Source organism: Zootoca vivipara, chromosome 13 (genome assembly GCF_963506605.1).
Source record: "Zootoca vivipara chromosome 13, rZooViv1.1, whole genome shotgun sequence".
Lineage (NCBI taxonomy): Eukaryota > Metazoa > Chordata > Lepidosauria > Squamata > Lacertidae > Zootoca > Zootoca vivipara.
The window spans coordinates 18029541-18052037 of NC_083288.1; the positions used below are offsets into that span (position 1 = coordinate 18029541).

The following is a 22497-nucleotide window of genomic DNA, read 5'->3' on the forward strand; positions in this document are numbered from 1 at the left end:
TGGCTTAGGGCCCTGTCCCCATCACCCACAACTTCTTTGCATTGCCCCTGCTTTGCATTGCTGGTTTCTCTTTCCTCTTCCCTCAGGGTGTGACGTTCCGGGTGGAGCGCGGCGAGCTTGTCATTGCCCGCATCCTGCATGGCGGCATGATTGACCAGCAGGGGCTGCTGCATGTGGGCGACATCATCAAGGAGGTGAATGGGCAAGAGGTGGGCAGTGACCCACGTGCATTGCAAGAGGTGCTGAAAAATGCCAGCGGAAGCGTCGTGCTCAAGATCCTGCCCAGTTACCAGGAGCCACATCCACCTCGCCAGGTAGGCGGCGCCATCATTTAGTTACTGTCTCCCCTGTGCTAAATAAGGTCTTGCTAATTGCCCCCCCCCAATCCTGCCAGGAAGAAAGATAAAATGTGATTGTCATCTCTGACTGAAACAGGCAGGCTTTCTGCTTTATTCTTTCTTTGCCTTTCTTTCTCCACTCCTTTCTTGCGTCTCTCTCTTCCTTTCAGAAAGATTCCCCATCCTAAAATCATAATGACTACGCTGTTGGCTGATTAAAGAATCCATCAATTATTTATCTCTCTTCTCTCTTTTTGCATATTATCAGAACATCCGTATTGGTGCCTTTCTGAGCTGCTGGGAGGAAGTCTATGATAACGTCCCATGGAATTAATTATCAAAGCTCTTTTTCCAAAAAAGGAAAGGCCGTCTGTAATATTTTCTTCTGCATTCCCTGTAGCAGGAGGAACACGCCGAGAATTAAAATAGCCCCTGGAAACAAGTTAAGTGCTCTTAACTTGCAGGGCCACCAATTTAAATTTGGCCACCACCACTAGTTAACCAACAAAACGTTGAGTCAGTACCGATGAAACCTTTGAAAGCTTAAAGTGGTTTTAAAAGCCCCCCTGTTTTCGGTAGCTGCATGTTTGGCCATACGCTGATAATTATTTAGGTCATTGGAAATTGCCGGATAAGAAGACTGTAAGTGCTGAGCATCGAGACTTTCTTGGCATTTGTAAGTGTTGCTCAGATGCTCTCGTGTTCACAGCTGGAACATACAAGAGAGCCACGAAGGACCCTTTATGGCCCTCCAGCAATATTTGCAGCCTTATAGCATGGATATATATTTTTCCCCCAGTGACTGTTTTGAACGCTGTGATGCTGTGATTTTTTTTGCTGAAAGATTCAGAACAGATGAAAGAAAGTACTTCTTCATGCAGTACATAGGAAGCCGTGATGGCCACCAACTTGGAGGGGTGGCTTTGAAAGAGGATTAGAAAAAATCATGGAGTAGAGGGCTATAGATGGCTACTAGCGGGTGGCACTACGCTCTAAACCACTGCCCCTCTTGGGCTTGCCGATCGGAAGGTCGGCGGTTCGAATCCCCGCGACGGGGTGAGCTCCCATTGCTCTGTCCCAGCTCCTGCCAGCCAACCTAGCAGTTCAAAAGCACAACAGTGCAAGTAGATAAATAGGTACCATTGTGGCGAGAAGGTAAACTGCATTTCTGCGCACTCTGGTTTCCGTCATGGTGTTCCATTGCTCCAGAAGCGGTTTAGTCATGCTGGCCACAGGACCCGGAAAGCTGTCTGTGGACAAACGCCGGCTCCCTCGGCCTGAAAGTGAGATGAGTGCCACAACCCCATAGTCGCCTTTGACTGGACTTAACCGTCCAGGGATCCTTTACCGTCCAGGGGTCCTTTTCACTAGCCACAATGATTATGCTGTGCCGCTATAGCTGGAGGCAACCATGGTTCCGAATACCAGCTGCTGGAAACCACAGGATGGGAGAGCAGCGTTCTCGTGCTCTGATCCTGCTTGCTGGTTTCCCACAAGCATCTGGTTGGCCACGGTGAGAACAGGATGCCGGACAAGGTGGGCCTGATCCTGCAGGCTCTTCTTAATGTTCTCATGCTAACTTCCGCAAGCTGCCCAGCTTTCTGTTTGCCGCTGTTGCCAGTGATTTCTTCGTTTTGTTTTATGCAATATTGGGAAAGTTGGCCAAACTTTCTATATGCTGTATCTAAAACGAGCCGCCGCGAGGGGGGGGTCATCCGGGGAACAACCATCAGTCTTAACCGAGGATGGGTAATAGGTTCTGACAGGCAGGCAACAGAGTGGAATGAAATTCAGCACCTTGGCCAGCGCACTTTGGAGTCAGAGGCAAGATTTTGCATTTGCAAGCAGTGCTAGCACAGCAAGCTGAAGTGTTGCCTCAGCACCAGTTCGAAGCCTAGTGACAACTGATATGTTGTTGTTTAGTCATTTAGTCGTGTCCGACTCTTCGTGACCCCATGGACCAGAGCATGCCAGGCACTCCTGTCTTCCACTGCCTCCTGCAGTTTGGTCAGACTCACATTGGTAGCTTCGAGAACACTGTCCAACCATCTCGTCCTCTGTCGTCCACTTCTCCTTGTACCCTCCATCTTTCCCAACATCAGGGTCTTTTCCAAGGATTCTTCTCTTCTCATGAGGTGGCCAAAGTATTGGAGCCTCAGCTTCAGGATCTGTCCTTCCAGTAAGCACTCAGGGCTGATTTCCTTCAGAATGGATAGGTTTGATCTTCTTGCAGTCCATGGGACTCTCAAGAGTCTCCTCCAGCACCATAATTCAAAAGCATCAATTCTTCGGTGATCAGCCTTCTTTATGGTCCAGCTCTCACTTCCATACATCACTACTGGGAAAACCATAGCTTTAACTATACGGACCTTTGTCGACAAGGTGATGTCTCTGCTTTTTAAGATGCTGTCTAGGTTTGTCATTGCATTTCTCCCAAGAAGCAGGCGTCTTTTAATTTCGTGACTGCTGCCACCATCTGCAGTGATCAAGGAGCCCAAGAAAGTAAAATCTCTCACTGCCTCCATTTCTTCCCCTTCTATTTGCCAGGAGGTGATGGGACCAGTGGCCATGATCTTGGTTTTTTTGATGTTGAGCTTCAGACCATATTTTGCACTCTCCTCTTTCACCCTCATTAAAAGGTTCTTTAATTCCTCCTCACTTTCTGCCATCAAGGTTGTGTCATCTGCATACCTGAGGTTGTTGACAACTGATATAGTCTTGTTCTTTAGTCAGGGGTGCAAAAATCCCAGGTTTCACCTCCCTGGAGGAACTCCATCTTGAACTGAATGAGGCCACAGTGCATACCCGAGGCAGGCTGCAGTGTCTATGGTCTCCCTGGGACTTGCATGCTTTATGGAAGGCAGGGTGTCCAGACAGAGGGAGGTTTGTTTTGGAGAAGAGCTGTTACTGTCACAGGTTGTAGGCAAGGAAACCTCAGGAACAGGGGGTGGATTCATCGCAGATCCTTTGGATTTTTCCTTCCAGAAGTACATGCCAAAGTATTTGACACTCTGGCTGCTTCCTGAGATTGTCAAAGGAGAGGATCACTTCATCTTCCATGACTCCTGGTGCATAAAGCATTTCTCGTGTGTCCTGAGTTATGACAGATAGCCTTGCTCAGAGGCTCCTGCTGTCAATCTCACAATGGATACAAGGGAAGATTTATTCATAACTAATGCATTGTTGTGTTTGCGTCTCAGATTTTCAGCTCGCCTAAGGTGGTGTGCAGATCCAAACTTAAAATAAAATAAAATATATGAATCTAAGGAACCCTATAGAAACCTTCTCCATGCCAGCCACAGTTGAGCACATGGCTCTCTCCATGTTCCTCACGTTTCTTTGAATTATGATCTGGCAACCATTACTTCTGGCAGCATTCAAGCACAGTTGGACATACCACCTCCTGGTATGTCTTCTTAGGTAAAGGTAAAGGAACCCCTGACCATTAGGTCCAGTCGTGACCGACTCTGGGTTGTGGCGCTCATCTCGTGTTATTGGCCAAGGGAGCCGGCGTGCAGCTTCCAGGTCATGTGGCCAGCATGACTAAGCCTTTTCTGGTGAACCAGAGCAGTACCGTTTACCTTCCCACTGTAACGGTACCTATTTATCTGCTTGCATTTTGACGTGCTTTCGAACTGCTAGGTTGGCAGGAGCTGGGACCAAGCAACGGGAGCTCACCCCGTTACAGGGATTCGAACCGCTGACCTTCTGATCGGCAAGCTCAGTGGTTTAACCCACAGTGCCACCCACGTCCCTACAGCGTCTTCTTAGATGTTTCTAATCCCTATCTATCTATCTATCTATCTATCTATCTATCTATCATCTTTATTTATTTATTTGATGGCCACAGGGGTCGCCAACCTTTTCGGACCGGGGACACATTTTGAATGTTGAGAGTTCTGAGGGCATGAGTGATAAAATGGCTGCTGTGGGGGCACAAAATAAAAAAGTGTGCAGTCTGGGCAATGCTTTCCTCATAACTGTATTTCCATGTCAGAGGAAGCATAATTTCTGCCTGGAATGTAAGACTGAAGCAGGAAACAAATGCATTAAAAAGGAGAAAACAGCAGGCCTTTGGGACCCCAGGAATTCCTCTTGCTTGTTGTCTTAACAATTCCCTTATCAGTCACAGCTCTGACTTCACTCATTGGTTAAAAACACTAGCAAGCTAGATCAGCCAGGCTTGCTCATTTCACAGAAAATGCTTGAAAGGGTATCTGCATATTTCTGTTTCAGAACTTACTTTCTAGGAGAAAGCTCAAAAGACGGGAGCCGCTGTGCAGAGGTGCAAATGAAGACCCTCATGTGTGCATTGGCTCCTACAGGCATGAGTCTGGCAGCCCTTGCCTTGAATTGCTGCATTGAATAGAACCCCAAATCTTTGCAGATTCCTGTACAAAATTAACACCTCTAGGTTTGATTTGTATCTCTTGGACAAGTGTGCAGATTGCATCTACCCAACAGATTCCATACTTCTCATAATGTTTGTGGATTTATTAAAATAACTCATTCGCCGCCTTTAAACCAGAAGTTATAATGTTGTGACATAAACATATCAAAATGCAACCGTACCTTGGTTTTCAAACAGCTTAGTTCTCGAACCTTTTGGCTCCCGAAAGATCGAAACCCAGAAGTGACTTTTTTCTGGTTTGCGAACTGTTTTTGGAAGCCGAAGGTCCGAGGGGGCTTCCGTGGCTTCTGATTGGCTGCAGGAGCTTCCTGCAGCCAATCAGAAGCCGTTCTTTGATTTCCAAACATTTTGGAAATTGAACGGACTTCCGGAATCCGTTCCGGAAGTCTGTTCGACTTCCAAGGTACGACTGTACGTATTTAAATGCTTTATTGGAGATAAAAATATATATGCTTTTTTGAATATGAAAGGAAGTAGAAATTTAAATGAATACTTACATGGAGAGTTTTGTTAGAATATTGGGGTGTGAAGCCCTATATTCTTTCTCTTGCCACTGGCTTCGGTAAAGAAGACAGCAAACAATCATAGCTTTTAACTACGTTTATTAGAGAATGATGGTTAAGTGTATACGCCATCACTCTCATTCAGTCAAAAAGTGAAAGTAGAAACAGAACAAAGAATATCACATGACAGGAGACCAAGTTACACCGTCTCCTGTGTGTGGGAAAGTTACAGCAGTCTTATAATGTAATCAATCAGTCACATGCAGCTTTTTTCCCTTGCATAGGATTTATGCTAATCACAGATTAATTCAGAAATGGCTCAAACAGACTTAATGGGTAAAAACAGAAATACAGATTTGTGCCTGCCAGGCTGAGGGCTGTAACTCCTCATCTCTTGCAACCCTTTGGGAAGGAAAGAGAGAGAAATTTGCTGCCTCAGCCAATGTCCGTGTCCCTCTCTGCTCCATTCCTCCTCTGCCAAGTGACTTTTCCATTCTGCTCTGTCATGCGTCCCTCCCTTTGTCTCATGCAGCGGAGTTCAGAAGTGACAATGCTTGGGTGCTTTGGGTATAGCGGCGTAATAATTTAATGAGCAGGTGTCAAATCAATTACGCATAGCCGTCTCATGCTCTGAGCATGGGAAGCTGTGTAGGTGTGTCACGCAGCCTCCTCCCCCCCCCCCCCCCCCGGCAACCTGGTTCTGGGTGAGGCCTAAGTCGACGCGAGCAAATTTCTGCTCAGGAGGTAGCGCTTTTCTACCTCAGCCATTTGTCTCTGGCCTAAACCATCCTGGACTTCACACCTTGGAGGGGACCCTGGCGCAGCCATTAGTCCTTTGGGGTGCAAGAAAAGGATAGGGAAAAGCTTTCTGCTTCCTAAGACCATCCCATCTCTGCTTCCCACATAAGATTTGTTGCCTGAGACCTCCTCTCCAGGCATCCTGCTATGGTGTATAGTAGGAATGCACGAGGCAGGGGCGAACATGCTTCTCCCTCCTCTCCTCAGTGTCGTTCTTGCCACCTTTCGTGAGTCGGAGGTTGCCTTCATGAAGCACAGTCGCTCCCTGTGCAAGGTACTGAACCAATTGTGGAATTCCCTTCTGCAGTTACAGAAGATTCCCCACTTCACTGTCTCGCCAGAGTGGTGCATGCTCTAGTTATCTCCTGCTTGGACTACTGCAATGTGCTCTACGTGGGGCTACCTTTGAAGGTGACCCGGGAACTACGACTAATCCAGAATGCAGCAGCCACTCTGGGCGGCTCCCAACAGAATATTACAAACACGATAAAACATCAAACATTAAAAACTTCCTTAAACAGGGCTGCCTTCAGATGTCTTCTAAAAGTCAGATAGTTTATTTCCTTGCCATCTGATGGGAAGGCGTTCCACAGGGCGGGTGCCACTACCGAGAAGGCCCTCTGCCCGGTTCCCTATAACCTCACTTCTCGCAGGGAAGGAACCACCAGAAGGCCCTCAGAGCTGGACTTCAGTGTCCGGGCTGAACGATGGAGGTGGAGACGCTCCTTCAGATATACTGGGCCTAGGCCGTTTAGGGTTTTAAAGATCAGCACCGATACTTTGAATCATTCATATATACAGACACTGCTGATAAGTAAGGTCCATTGCGCTGAACGAACGGGAGTTAACTCCCAATTAAGCAGGTATTGTTTTTCAGCCCAAGTGGGGGCAGCACTCTGCATCAAATTGCAACCAGCTGCAGAATACTTTAGTTTAAGGTGGGCAGGGTAAAAGGAAGCTAAACCAGCATCAAAGTAAGCAGAGAGGAGGTGCTGCTTCTGTACCCTGTAGCATTTAACTGGAAATGCCTCAAAAGACTCCTGATCTTTGCAAGTTTTGATGTGAATCAACCTGCTCTGTAACTCTTGGACTAATGTTCCGGTTGGACCATGGCAGATACCAAAATACATTTAGAAAACCATATGGTGCATGTTGAGTGAAAATACATACAGTGGTACCTCTACTTACGAATAACTCTACTTACGAATGTTTCTACTTACGAATGGAGCTCCGTCCGCCATTTTGGATGCGGTTTAGATAGGATTTTTTCTACTTACAAATTTTTAGATAGGGTTGCTTCCACTTACGATTTTTTTCTGCCAATGCATTCCTATGGGATTCGACTTACAATTTTTTTTGACTTACGAATGTGCGTTCGGAACGCATTAAATTCGTAAGTAGAAATACCACTGTATAGGGATGTGTATTTTGAGAGGAATGTGTGTACTGCAAGGGGAAAGATGTTTATTTAAATGCAGAATTTTGTGCAGATTTTTTTTAAAAAAAAATGCAGTTTAATGCAGGAATGGGGTAGAGTGGAACTATGGATTAAGATAAGTGACAGTGACATGGACCAGAAGTAAACTGATTCTCTTCTCCTTATTTCCAACATCCTTATTCTCATCCCCACCCTCCCTTCAAATGTCAAGGAAAGAAACAACTATCTGTAGGGTTGCCAGACTCAATAGAGGACAGGACTTCTGTGCCTTTAATTGCCCTGCTCTCTTTTGAGTCTGGAAACCTTAAAGACAAACCAGCAGACCCTTTGTTTAATTTCCAAGCAAAGGGTCTGCTGGTTTCTCTTTAAGGTTTCCAGACTCAAAAGAGAGCAGGGCAATTAAAGGCACAGAAGTCCTGTCCTCTATTGAGTCTGGCAACCCTAACTATCTGTGACTTTTAGAAGACATCTGAAGGCAGCCCTGTTTAGGGAAGTTTTTTTTAAATGTTGGATGTTTTATTGTGCTTTTAATATTCTTTTGGGAGCTGCCCAGATGGGCGGGGTACATTATTATTATTATTATTATTATTATTATTATTATTATTATTATTATTACTATTCCACTCCAGGGCCCTGTGCTGTGCCGTATCTTTGCCTACAGATGTTTTGATTTCAGACTGCGCAGCCAAAGGAAAATGGGTCACCCAATGTCATGGTGACGTCAGGTGATTGACAGGTGGCTGGCCCTGCAAGGGGAGGGGGGTGGAGATAAGGATCCACCCCCCACCAGCTGCATCCAGTTCCCCACCCCTTCTTTATTCCATAGGATCTATTCTGTATTTTGCAGCCTTTTAAAAGCAGCCTTAGCAGCTGATGGCTGGTTGTTGATGTTTTTTTGGCTAAACTAAAGCTGTACAAGGAAACATCATTTCCCTATAGTGAAGCAGTTCTTCTTTAATACATATAATAATATTGTACTATTCTTTTTCCGTACAGAAAGATACATTTGCTCCTCTGTATTAAAAAATACTATTGATTTCCCACTCGGGCAGCATCAATGCTTATAACCCAAATCGCATACAATTGCATTTTAGGTTTCCTCTTTATCTGATTCCATCCTCTGTGACATGTTTCTCAATATGTTCTGCCGTTTTCTTACACTTCAGACACCGCTGTGGTCCTCATGTATGGAAAATAACTTTTTATATAGACTAGGAACGGTTTCCAGTCTTCTTTAAAAGATTCTAAATTCGTATCTTTCATCAGTGCCGTCAGTTTTGCCATCTCTACCTGTTCCAAGATTTTCATCAAACGTTATTCTTTGGAGTGTGTCCTTCCTTCCTTCCTTCCTTCCTTCCTTCCTTCCTTCCTTCCTTCCTTCCTTCCTTCCTTCCTTCCTTCCTTTTCTGTGCATGTAGAATCCTTGCTGCTGTAGCCACATATGCACATAAATACTGTTGAGGCTTCCTTTGGGATTCCACCGTCTCCTCTCCCAGTGATGCAGTTTTCATGTAATGCTAAGCCAAACCGTAGCTTAGCCAAATCAAAAATTGTAGCCGTCCTCAGTCCTGCTGGGCCAACTAAGCCATGGTTTGGCTTAGCATGTTTTCCAGGCCCATACTCATGGTTCTGCTCGCTGCAGACAAAGATTTCTTCTTGGTTTACTGCCTTATGTGTTTGTCTTGAGGATGCAAGCCCAAGGTTTAGATGTAGTGCTCCGCGGTGGACTTATAAAAGGGTAAAATGCTTCTTAGGCATTTAAGCAAGCAAAAGAAACAACATTTCCCCACTGGCGCTGTGGGTTAAACCACAGAGTCTAGGGCTTGCTGATCAGAAGCTCGGCGGTTCGAATCCCTGCAACGGGGTGAGCTCCCATTGCCATAGCTGCCAAGTTATCCCTTTTTAAGGGATTTTCCCTTATGCTCAATAGGCTTCCTCGCGAGAAAAGGGAAAACTTGGCAGCTATGCCCATTGCTCGGTCCCAGCTCCTGCCCACCTAGCAGTTTGAAAGCACATCAAAGTGCAAGTAGATAAATAGGGACTGTTCCAGCGGGAAGGTAAACAGCGTTTCCATGCGCTGCTCTGGTTCGCCAGAAGCAGCTTTGTCATGCTGGCCACATGACCCGGAAGCTGTCTGCGGACAAACGCTGGCTCCCTCGGCCTATAGAGCGAGTTGAGCGCCGCAACCCCAGAGTCGGACTCGACTGGACCTAACGGTCAGGGGCCCCTTTACCTTTACCCTTTAGATCATGTAAAATGTGCAGGGATGTATGGTATGCAAAATGAACCATGGAAAGAGAAGAAGGGAAGTCATGGATTCAAGGTTGCTTAAATGAATATTTTGAAAACCTATAGATACCGGTAGATAGATGTTAGATAGATAGATGTAGTGCTCAGCCAGAGCATGACATAGCCCTGAGTAGCGCAGGTCATGCTAAGCCATGCTTTGGCATGGTATGTCACGGCCAAACATATGTAAAAACCAGTGCATGACACTTTGCTCTCCCAGCACAGTAGGGATGATATATACAGTCATAACTCAGGTTACGGCTGCTTCAGGTTGTGTGTTTTCGGGTTGCACACCGTGCCGAACCCGAAAGTCCTGGAATGGGTTACTTCCAGGTTTCGGCGCTCATGCGCAGAAACATTAAATTGTGCTTTGCGCATGTGCAGAAGCGCCGAATCACGACCCGCGCATGCGCGGATGCGGCACTGCGGGTTGTGAATGCTGCGGGTTGCGAACATGCCTCCTGCACGGGTCACGTTCGCAACCCGAGCGCCCACTGTATTGACTAATTCACTGGGAGATTTAATGTCTAGATGCCATTGGAGAGGAACTAAACTCTGAAGAATGGTGCCAATGGCTCACCCTCACAAAGTGTAATGAATAATAATAATAATAATAATAATAATTTATTTATACCCCGCCTATCTGGCTGGGTTTCCCCAGCCACTCTGGGCGGCTTCCAACAGAAAGATAAAACACAATAATCTATTAAACATTAAAAGCCTCCCTGAACAGGGCTGCCTTCAGGTGTCTTCTAAAAGTCCGGTAGTTGTTTTCCTCTTTGACATCTGTTGGGAGGGCGTTCCACAGGGCAGGCGCCACCACCGAGAAGGCCCTCTGCCTAGTTCCCTGCAACTTGGCTTCTCGCAATGAGGGAACCGCCAGAAGGCCCTCGGTGCTGGACCTCAGTGTCCGGGCAGAATGATGGAGGTGGAGACGCTCCTTCAGGTATACTGGACCGAGGCCATTTAGGGCTTTAAAGGTCAGCACCAACACTTTGAATTGTGCTCGGAAACGTACTGGGAGCCAATGTAGATCTTTGAAGACCGGTGTTATGTGGTCTTGGCGGCCGCTCCCAGTCACCAGTCTAGCTGCCGCATTCTGGATTAGTTGTAGTTTCCGAGTCACCTTCAAAGGTAGCCCCACGTAGAGCGCATTGCAGTGGTCCAAGCGGGAGATAACTAGAGCATGCACCACTCTTGCTAGACAGTCTGCAGGCAGGTAGGGTCTCAGCCTAGAATAGACATCTATTTACAGGGGAACTGTTCCTGGTAAACGTGGACACTTGATTCTTGCTAAAAATCTGGAGCAGATTCAAGCCCTGCTGTCAGAGGTGTTATCCTCCGAACATGGGTAGCAGAATACTTGCAGCATCCCTCTGCTATCCACCAGTCTTCGGAGTACACCCGGGAATCGCTCTGTGGGAACGCTTCAGCATGAAACGTGAAACGCAGGGAATAAAACGTAGGGCCTACGTGCGTTCTGCCTGGAATACTCGAGTGTTCTCCCGGTTGCGATGGTGCAGGCGGGGATTTGAGAGTAATGTCTGGCGGTGCTAGAAGCATTCCAGAGGGAGGGATTGTGTAATGAGTTAGCAGCAACAGCTCCTTGTCACAAAGCCCATGCTGATTCCAAAAGCGGGCGGCGGGGTGGGGGGTGGGGGGAAGGATGACGTGAGTGGTGGTGATGGAGACGAGCGCTGCTTGTTTTCATGTGAATATAATCCTCCTGCTTTGTGGAAGCCAAGAGGATTATTTCACACCAACAAGCCCAAATAGTGGCCTAAAAAAAGACAGCAGGGGCATGTCTCTCTGTGTGTGTGTGTTTGGGAAGACACATTAACTTATTACACAACCCTCCTCTGCCTCCCCACCTCAATCTTTCCCTCTATCTGGAGAGATAATATATAACTTGCTCAAGGGCTTTGGGAGGGAATAACATAGAGCGGAGAAGCAACGGGGGGAGGATATATTCAGAGCCGGCCTTGCTGTTAGGTAGAATGAGGAGGCTGCCTCAGAAGGCAAATGCTGGGGGGGGGAGCAGCATTCTGCCCTCAGGTGCCAGTGGAGGACACAGTCCGCTATCACCTGTCAGGTTTCCTTGTGGTCCCTTCCAACTCTATGACTCTATGATCCTAGATTGCATTTATGCACATCTGTGAGACTGTACTGCAACATTCAGGGATGCGGGTGGCGCTGTGGTCTAAACCTCAGAGCCTCTTGGGTTTCTCCCAGCTCCTGCCAACCTAGCAGTTCAAAAGCACACCAGTGCAAGAAGATAAATAGGTACCGCTGTGGCGGGAAGGTTAATGGCGTTTCCGTGCGCTCTGGCTTCTGTCACGGTGTCCCGTTGCGCCAGAAGCGGTTTAGTCATGCTGGCCACATGACCCGGAAAGCTGTCTGTGGACAAACGTCGGCTCCCTCGGCCTGAAAGCGAGACGAGCGCCGCAACCCCATAGTCGCCTTTGACTGGACTTAACCGTCCAGGGGTACTTTACTGCAACATTCAGTGCACATTTTAAAAGATGGCTGGGTTTCGCTTTGCGTATTGTTTCCTGAAAGTGCAAGTGTTTTAAGTTCTCCAGACTCGCAATGCCTACAATAGCCATGTCTCGCTCCAAATGGAACCGAGCTGTAGAAAAAGTCTCTACGAACTGAAAACAGAGATGATCTCTGTAGCTTTGTTATCCATGAAAATGTCTTGAGGAAAACATTTTTAAAGGAAACGGAATCACATTTCTCCCACATCCCTGACCAGCCAGTGCCTTAGCCCATTTCCCCTGATCTGTGAGAAGTAGAGCCAAGTTTGATCTCCGACAACATTTCATTGTTGAGATTCAATGGTGGGGGGTGGGGGCTGCAAGGGGTCGAGAGAGCCTGAACTGGGGTTCTCTTGTCCCTTTGCCACTCCTCAAGCGCTGAGCCCCTGAGTTTCTTTGCAAATGTCCTTCTGTGATTTTTGTCCCCGCATGCATTCAGATTGGGCAGGGAGGGGGACGAGTGAAAGGTCTCTCTCGACAGACAGCTCATATATGATCCGTTTCCCAGGAGATGTCAGCAGTGTGTGTCTCCTGCAAATGCAAATAAAAGGAGTCTATAATGAAGAGAGAGAGAGAGAGGCTAGTGTTTTTTCCTCGCTGCCTTCCACCACCAGGATTTATTGTTTGAAGATAACAGAGCAAAATGAGTACTGTACTGGCCATGCTCTTGCTTCGGCAGCTTGCTGGGTTTGTCCCCTGACTGCCGGATTGTTCTTTCCAGTCCACAAGGAGGGAGGAGGTGTTTGTAGCGATAACATTACAATGAACACCAGCAATTTATTGCTAAAGAAAAGGGTGCCAGGCCTCAGCTTGGCTAGGAAGCCTCGTGTTGCCGACTCCCCAACTCCCCCAAGTTTCTGAGCTGTAGTTTAATTTGCAAAAAAACAGGGCAGGCTAAGTTTGCTCATCTCTGTGCTGCAAGTTATTTATTTCACTGGTTTCTGCAGGTCAAGCTGATGCTCAGGTGTTTTTGGGGGGGGGGGTTTGTGTGTGTGTTTTTGCAGTTAGTCCTAAATGGAATTGCACTCCTGAAGAACCATGTTGGCTGTTTGGGAGTTCAGCTGGACCCAACCCGCCTGGATATGCCCGGGTGGTGGCAGGGCCCGGAGTGTTTTTTACCAGCTTAGGCTGGCACAGAAATACCTGATGCCACTACCTCTTCTTTTGCCCTGCTATAGGTTTTCTGGGAAGGTTTAGGGGCTGGTGGTATGGGGCTACCTTTGAATGTGACCCAGAAACTACACTTAATCCAGAATGCGGCAGCTAGACTGGTGAATGGGAGTGGCTGCCGAGACCATATAACACCGGTCCTAAAAGACCTACATTGATTCCCTGTACGTGTCCGGGCACAATTCAGAGTGTTGGTGCTGACCTTTGAAGTCCTAGTTACAGGTAGGTAGCCGTGTTGGTCTGGCGTAGTCGAAACAATTTTTTTTTTCTTCCAGTAGCACCTTAGAGACCAACTAAGTTTGTCATTGGTATCTGAAGAAGTGTGCATGCACACGAAAGCTCATACCAAAATATAAACTTAGTTGGTCTTTAAGGTGCTACTGAAGGAATTTTTTTATTTTGCTTCGACTCAGACCAACACGGCTACCTACCTGTAACGGTCTCTAAGGTGATACTGGAAGATATTTTTTTTTTTACTTTAAAGCCCTAAACGGCCTCGGTCCAGTATACCTGAAGGAGCGTCTCCACCACCTTCGTTCAGCCAAGACACTGATTTCCTGCTCCGAGGGCCTTCTGGCTGTTCCCTCCCTGTGAGAAGTGAGGTTACAGGGAACCAGGCAGAAGGCCTTCTCAGTGGTGGCACCCACCGTGTGGAATGCCCTCCCATCAGATGTCAAGGAAATAAACAACTATCTGACTTTTAGAAGACATCTGAAGGCAGCCCTGTTTAGGGAAGTTTTTAATATTTGATGTTTTATTGTGTTTTTAGTATTCTTCTGGGAGCTGCCCAGAGTGGCTAGGAAAACTCAGCCAGATGGGTGGGGTATAAATAATAAATAATAACAATCATCATCATCATCATCATCATCATTATATGTTGTTGTTGTTGCAGGATTGGGACAGGCATAGCTATCTCCCACAGAACTGGAGACGTGAGATGGGTTGAACTGTCCTGTTTGCATTTTCCCGTAATACGTATCTTTCATCCCTTCCTGTTTTCAATTCCATGGTTTCTGGTGTCAATGCCACAGTCTACCGTGACCTGCAAGCCCACTTTATTTCGATCTTAGCTGGCTCGTGGTGTCCACCCCTCTTGGATCCTCCCTCACTCCAGAGCCTCCCGACGCATCTCACCTTGCTTCCCCTTCCTTAGGTGTTTGTGAAGGCCCACTTTGACTATGACCCAGCCTCTGACAACCTCATTCCATGTAAGGAAGCTGGGCTGAAGTTCATTGCCGGGGACCTGCTCCAGATCGTCAACCAGGATGACCCCAACTGGTGGCAGGTATGGACCTTGTGTCAAATAAATGAGCCATGGGCAGGATCAGGCCCAGGGTGCATGTTCATGGGATTAGGCATGGGTGATGTTCAGGGAGAGCTGTTTGCTGCCAAGAAATCAGTCCGTAGGCAGCTAGGCCAGAACTAGCCAGGGAAATCAGAATGGCTACATGCGAGACAGGATTAGACACCTGCATGTTTAGGTGTCCTAGAAAGGAATGCAATTCCTAGGCAAAAAAACCAAGTCTGTATGAGTTCTCCACCTCTACTTTACTGCAGCTCTTTTATTAACACTGCGACTTCTAAAAATGTCAGAATGAAGAAAATGGGTTGCGTGTCTTTGTGGGGGGAAATGCTTTTTCCAGGATCTTGGGTCCTGCAATTTACCCACCCGCCCGGGTGCTCAGAACTAACCTTTGGTTGTTTCAGGCCTGCCACGTGGAAGGCGGCAGTGCAGGTCTGATCCCGAGCCAGCTGCTGGAAGAGAAACGCAAGGCCTTTGTGAAGCGAGACCTCGAAGTCACCCCCTCATCAGGTAAAAGGCACAGCCCCTCCCAGTTCTCAGAGTTCCCTGGGAAGAGAGACAGAGATTGTAAAACGGTTTGAGGAGGGGAAATCGGACTCTCCTAACAACTCTCAGCACTTCTAGACAGTCGTGGCTTCTTCCCCCAAGGAATTCTGGGAGCTGCCGTTTGTCAAGGATGCTGAGAATTCTTAGGAGACCCTCCCAGAGCTTCAATTCTCAGAGTGGTTTAACAGTCAATCTGTCTTCCTGGGGAACTCTGGGAACTAGCTCTGAGAGGGGAATAGAGTGGTACCTTGGTTCTCGAACGGCTTGGTTGTCGAACAACTTGGGACCCGAACGCTGCAAACCCGGAAGAAAGTGTTCTGGTTTGCGAACTTTTATCAGAAGCCGAACATATGAGTGCCACGCTTCGGATTTGAGTGCCACACTTCCATTCTGAGTGCTACATTGAGGTCTGTCTGATTTTGCCATTCATTTTAGGGGTTGTTTTTAAAAGTTTGGAACGGCTAATCCATTTTGCATTACTCTCTATGGGAAAGCACGCCTTGGTTTTGGTATGCTTTGGTTTTGGAACGGACTTCTGGAACGGATTAAGTTTGAGAACCAAGGCACCACTGTAAAGGTTCTTCTAAGAACTGTTGACAAACTACAGCTCCCAGAATTCCCTGGGGGGGAGCGATGGCCATTTATAGTGGCATTGTGGTGCTTTAAAGGTGCGTCATGTGAATGTGCCCCTACTCTCACCTTCTTCCACACGTGCGATAGCTTTCTCTGCAGCTTTGCTTAGTGGCTCCTTTCCCCTCTCCTGGCAGGTGCCTTGTGCGGAAGCCTCAGCAGCAAGAAGAAGAAGAGGATGATGTATCTGACCACAAAAAATGCAGGCAAGGGATCTTGGCATGTCTTCACATTTCTCCGTCGCCCAACCATGCTTCCTCTGTGTTAATGGCTAATGGTGATTTCTTTCCCTCTCACTTCAGAGTTCGACCGCCACGAGCTGCTGATCTATGAGGAAGTGGCTCGCATGCCTCCTTTCCGCAGAAAAACCTTGGTGCTGATCGGGGCTCAGGGGGTTGGCCGGCGCAGTCTTAAGAACAAACTCATCATGTCTGACCAGTCGCAGTACGGAACCACCATCCCGTGTGAGTCTTGCTGATTGCAGACAGGGTGTCAGGAATGAGCCAGCTCCAAGCAAAGGTTTGCAGCCAACTGCAGAAAGCAGCCAGGAACAGAGAGGTTTAGATGTTAATCAGGGGAGAGCCAGCAGCTGCAGACTTCGGCTCTTCCTGACCTTGACAGGCTGGCTGATAAGGCAGTAGCTGAGAGCAGGCTAGTACACAGCCAAAGCTTGCAGTAAGCACAAATAGGCATGAATAGACTCAGCCTCTCAGACCAGGAACAGGTTGGAGCTGACCCAATAAGTCCAAGGAGTCGGCGAATGGGAGGGTTGCTAGACAGGAAGCAAACAAGAGGCGTAAGAGGCGTAAGTTCAATACCTTCTGTCATGCCCAGAAGCAGTCTTCAGAAGGGTCATCTTGAGTAATGATGCCGGAGCCATCCAGAGCTATCTGTTTGTTTTTTCAATAACGCCTCATTTTTCATTACCTATGCTTACTGTGTTATGTAGCTGGGAAACATGTACTCCAGACACGGGGGCACGGAGGGCATCTTAACATCCTGGCAGATCCTAGTTCTGTTGTTGCACTCTGCCCTGGGTCTGTGTGTGTATGCGAAGGAGAGTCCTGCATCTTGTGTTAAGAATGGATGGATCCGTTCTTCCGGGTCCGTTTCACACACCTTGATTTATTTGTAAAATAATATTTGTGTGTGTGTGTGTGTGTGTGTGTGTGTTTATTTGGTTTTTCAGATTAAAATTTTACAGTCACATATCCAACATGCAACATAAATACAAGATTCGAAAGAATCTCCTGAATTCCCCTCCTCCCCTTTGCGGTTCCTATTATTAATCATTTCCTCCTGCCATCTTTTACGATAATCCAAATCTTTTACCTCTCCATTGTTTCCAAAATTCACCGTTAAACTACAAGTGACATTCCAATCCTACTAATGATTTTAACTGTTTATAATGGTCTTTAAGATAAGTTATGAATTTCCCCCTTTCCTTATAAAAAGTTTGGTCTTCCTGATTTCTGATTCTTCCGGTCATTTTTGCCATTTCGGCATAATCCACCAACTTGATCTGCCATTCTTCTCTGGTCAGGACTTTATTTGAAGTCCCTGTTTGTAATAATAATAATAATAATAATAATAATAATAATAATAATAATATTCATATACTGCTGTATCATGAAAATACATCACAGTGATTTGCAACACTGGAGATATATAAAACCACACTGGAAAACTATAGAGAGTTACCAAAAAGTGTTGAAAGCAAAGGCGTTATAAAGGCAAACATTAGTGGACCCTTGTGGGGGATGGACTCTTAATTTTCTGCAAAAATAGAAATAGAAAAGTTTCCAGCAGGCAAACGTTTAAAAGTTGGCACAGAAAGTGCCCATCGAATCCCAATGCCATGATCTTTTCTTAAAGTTCTGTCCCACTTTGCGTCCGTCATGGTACCCAGATGCTTGTTATCTTTTATTCCTTTATTTTTACATTTATATATTACCATTCTTCCTAGGATCTCAGGATAGCATTTATGGTCCTCTCCCTCCTCATTTTTATCCTCACAACAACCCTGTGAGGTGGCTTAGGCTAAGAGGCAGTGAGTAGCCCCAAGGTTGCCCAGCGAGCTTCTTGGCTGAGTGACAATTTGAAGCCATGTTTCCCAAGTCGTAGTCAAACACTTCAATGTGCATTTTCTACTATTGATCAGCACTTCGCCCAGCGACAGCACTAGCAGTGGGTCAGGGGGAAGCGGAATGGAGGAGGGAAGGCTCAGCGAGGCGTCAGAGCCCCTGCACCACTCTGACCAACAAGTGGAGGAGGGACGGCTCAGGGAGGCGTCGGAGCCTAGGCACTGCCCCAGCCGGCCAGGGCAAGAAGGGGCACTGCTCCTTCCGGCGCCTGAATTGAGGCACGTGCCCAAACATAGGGCAAAGGGGCGGCGTTTTGGGGTCCCCAGGCTATTATGCTGGCCCCGAAGCAGACGGGCGCCATTGCCGGATTCTGAGAGTGACCAGGAGGTCATGCTTTCTGCTATCTCTGCACTGTAAATAATATGCACAATAAAACCCTTAAAGACAGAATGGACTACAGTGGAACCTCGGTTTATGAACACCTCGGTTTATGAATTTTCAGTTTGCGAACGCCGCGGACCCATCTGGAACAGATTAATTCACTTTCCATTACTTTCAATGGGAAAGTTCGCTTCAGTTTATGAACACTTCAGTTTAAGTACTCCGCAGACCGTCTGGAACGGATTAATCCACTTTCCATTACTTTCCATGGGAAAGTTCACTTCAGTTTATGAACACTTCAGTTTAAGCGGACCATGTGGAACAGATTAATCCACTTTCCATTACTTTCAATGGGAAAGTTTGCTTCAGTTTATGAACGCTTCAGTTTATGAACAGACCTCCGGAACCAATTGTGTTCATAAACCGAGGTACCACTGTAGAGCGTCTTTACTCGGGAGTAGCCGCAATAACTCCCTGACAGTATCAGTCCGCAATTTTTCACAAAACGTGTTTTCTCACAGAATGTGCAATTATAAACACACTTTCGCTTGCAATATGCCTTTTTAAATGTATTTTTATCCCAGACTGTGAAATGCATTTTGATACGTCTTTAGCCAAGAATTGCATCACAAAATCTGACAAAAGGATTACCTTAAGTTTCCACCCACACTTTAGTCTGGATGGTGCAGTTGAGGTCAGTCCCTGCTGGAAGATCGAATTCTTCAAGCATCCCTGGTGATAGGGAGGTGAGCAGGGAGAGTTCAGGACAATCTTCAGGGGCTTATTCCATTGATTTAATCCATCAGAAGGTAGCAGAAATAAACTATCTGATTTGTAGAAGACATCTGAAGGCAGCCCTGTTTAGGGAAGTTTTTAAGGTTTGATGTTTTATTGCTTTATTGTTATTATTATTATTATTATTATTATTATTATTATTATTCTGTTGGGAGCTGCCCAGAGTGGCTGGGGAAACCCAGCCAGATAGGTGGGGTATAAATAATAATAATAATAATAATAATAATAATAATAATAATAATAATCCTAGTTACAGGTAGGTAGCTGTGTTGGTCTGAGTCGAAACAAAATAAAAAAATTCCTTCAGTAGCACCTTAAAGACCAACTAAGTTTTTATTTTGGTATGAGCTTTCGTGTGCATGCACACTTCTTCAGATACCACGAAAGCTCATACCAAAATAAAAACTTAGTTGGTCTTTAAGGTGCTACTGAAGGAATACTAATACTAATACTAATACTAATAATAATATAGCAGAGAACCACAAACTTGTCCTGACCTCACTCTCTTCTCACTAGATCCCATCTCCAGTTTCAGTTTCTGGGTGATCTTTCTTTGTACATCTGTGCTTCTGCAGATACTTCGCGGAGACCCAAGGAGCATGAAAAGTCCGGGCAGGGGTACTGCTTTGTAACCAGGAGTGAGATGGAGGGAGACATCAAAGCAGGCCGCTACCTGGAACATGGCGAGTATGAAGGAAACCTCTATGGGACCAAGATTGACTCTATCCATGAAGTCGTAGAGTCAGGCAAGATGTGCATTCTGGATGTGAACCCCCAGGTACTGCCTCTTTTCTCACTCCAAGGGTTGGGAACGAGGGAGGAGAAGGGAGAGAGTCTTCCCTTGGTCGGCTGTGCCAGGAACCTTTCCTGGTTGCAATGCAATGATTTATTCAGGTCACATCATTTGTAAGTACAGTCATACCTCGGTTTAAGTACGCTTCGGTTTGAGTACTTTCAGTTTAAGTACTCCGCAGACCGTCTGGGACGGATTAATCCACTTTCCATTACGTTCAATGGGAAAGTTCGCTTCAGGTTAAGTACGCTTCAGGTTAAGTACAGAGTTCCGGAACCAATTGTGTACTTAAACCAAGGTACCACTGTACAGAATTGCAACTTGACTCTCATCAGTGTTGCAGTACTGGAAGTCAGTTTCCTTCCTTCCTTCCTTCCTTCCTTCCTTCCTTCCTTCCTTCCTTCCTTCCTTCCTTCCTTCCTTCCTTCCTTCCTTCCCTCCCTCCCTCCCTCCCTCCCTCCCTCCCTCCCTCCCTCCCTCCCTCCCTCCCTCCCTCCCTCCTTCCTTCCTTCCTTCCTTCCTTCCTTCCTTCCTTCCTTCCTTCTCTCTCTCTTCTCTCTTCCTTTTTTCCTCTTTCTTTCTTTCTTTCCTCTTTCTTTCCTTTCTTTCTCTCTCTCCTCTCTCTCCCCCCTTTCTCCCCCCTCTCTCGGATGCGTCAAAAGGCTGTGAAAGTTTTGAGAACAGCGGAGTTTGTCCCGTACGTGGTGTTTATTGAGGCACCGGATTTTGAAACCCTTCGAGCCATGAACAAGGCAGCGCTGGAGAACGGTGTGGCAACCAAGCAGCTTGCGGTGAGTCCCCTCAATGCCCGCATGGCAGGCAAGCAGGCAGAAGCAGTGGCAAGGAAGAGGGGTAGCAGTAGCTGGGGCTAGTGGCTGCAAGGGAGGAGGCCTCTGGAGGAAGCCTTGCCAAACACACCTCCTGCACAGAACTTGGCTGGGGGGGGGGAGCCAGTCCCTCCACAATAACCCCTAGTGTAACACAGAAGGGTTTGAATCCCCGTGACGGAGTGAGCTCCCCTTGCTGTGTCAACCTAGCAGTCCGAAAGCACGCCAAAAATGCAAGTAGATAAATAGGTACCACTCCGGCGGGAAGGTAAACGGCGTTTCTGTGCACTGCTCTGGTTTCGCCAGAAGCGGCTCAGTCATGCTGGCCACATGACCCGGAAAAACTGTCTGCGGACAAGCGCCGGCTCCCTCAGCCTGTAAAGCGAAATGAGCGCCGCAACCCCAGAGCCTTCTGCGACTGGACTTAACTGTCAGGGGTCCTTTACCTTTTTTTAATATGATCAAGGGTCTGGAAACCAAGCCTTATGAGGAGTGGTTGAGGGAGCTGGTTACGTTTAGCCTGGATAAGAGGAGATTAAGAGCAGATACGATAGCCATCTTCAAATATCTAAAGGACTCGCTGTCACATGGAAAATGGAGCACGCTTGCTTTCTCCTGCTCCGGAGGGTAGGACCTGAACCAATGGCTTCAAGTTAGAACAGGGGTCCCCAGACTATGGCCCGCGGGCCAGATGCGGCCCAATTGGCCTCCCAATCCGGCCCGCAACGACCCTGCCGCCCGCTGCCGCCGCCCACTCTTACGGCGTGCAGCGCGGCGGCGCTCTTCCAGGTCGGAGAAAAGCACAAAAAATCGTTTGTGCGCATGCGTATGGGCCTCTCCCGACCCAGAAGAGGTCATTTCCGGTGCACTTCCGGGTCGGGGGAGGCCTATACGCATGCGCACAAACAATTTCCGGCGCTTTTTCCGACCTGGAAGTGTGCCACCGCGCCAGTAAGTGTGTGCGCGCATGCGCATGGGCGCGCAATCCCCCGCCCTCCGGCCCAAAGCCAGGTAAGTCTGGGGACCCCTGAGTTAGAAGAAAGGAGACTATTAGGGTTGTTGGGTTGTTGTTTTTATTTTGATGATATATTTTGTGGTTTTATATTTTGATTTTGTTCTGTGAAGCACCCTGAGACCTCCAGGTATAGGGCGGTATATAAATAATAATAATAATAATAATAATAATAATAATAATAATTATTATTATTATTATTTTCGTGTCCTGCCAGGATGCCGACCTGAAGCGGACGGTTGACGAGAGCTGCCGGATCCAGCGGGGCTATGGTCACTACTTTGACCTCTGCTTGGTCAACGACAACATGGAGCAGACATTCCAGCAGCTGCAGGAAGCCTTGGAGAAGTTGCACAGCGAACCGCAGTGGGTCCCCGTCAGCTGGGTTTACTAGAGGGACAGCGCTCCTCCTCCTCCTCCTCCTCCCCACAGCCTCAAGAGCATCGGCTTTTTCCTCCTCACTTGGCCAAGAAACCCAGATCTTTTAACCTGCAGCACCCAGCACATGCTCTCCCCCACCCTCTCCCCATTGCTGGCAACGAAGGAAGAATTCATCTCATGGTGAACGTGGGGGTTGGTCAGAGGGGTTGAGCCAGGCTACCAGTTACCCACAATGCCCTGCCCTGTCGGCTCCCCCACCTA

The 22497-nt window shown here is 47.2% G+C and overlaps 1 protein-coding gene across 2 annotated transcripts in view; it reads left to right on the top strand.

Annotated features, from left to right (window-relative positions):
• The window catches only part of MPP2 (MAGUK p55 scaffold protein 2), a 34780-nt gene extending 12531 nt beyond the window's left edge, over positions 1 to 22249 (top strand). For both annotated transcript variants that reach the window (XM_035135600.2, XM_035135601.2), the window contains exons 4-11: positions 87 to 314; positions 14638 to 14769; positions 15192 to 15297; positions 16101 to 16169; positions 16266 to 16427; positions 19799 to 20001; positions 20679 to 20807; positions 22073 to 22249. In XM_035135600.2, the coding sequence (XP_034991491.2) occupies positions 87 to 314; positions 14638 to 14769; positions 15192 to 15297; positions 16101 to 16169; positions 16266 to 16427; positions 19799 to 20001; positions 20679 to 20807; positions 22073 to 22249 (1206 nt within the window). The remainder of the gene's footprint in view (positions 1 to 86; positions 315 to 14637; positions 14770 to 15191; positions 15298 to 16100; positions 16170 to 16265; positions 16428 to 19798; positions 20002 to 20678; positions 20808 to 22072) is intronic.
• The last annotated feature ends 248 nt before the right edge of the window (positions 22250 to 22497 follow it).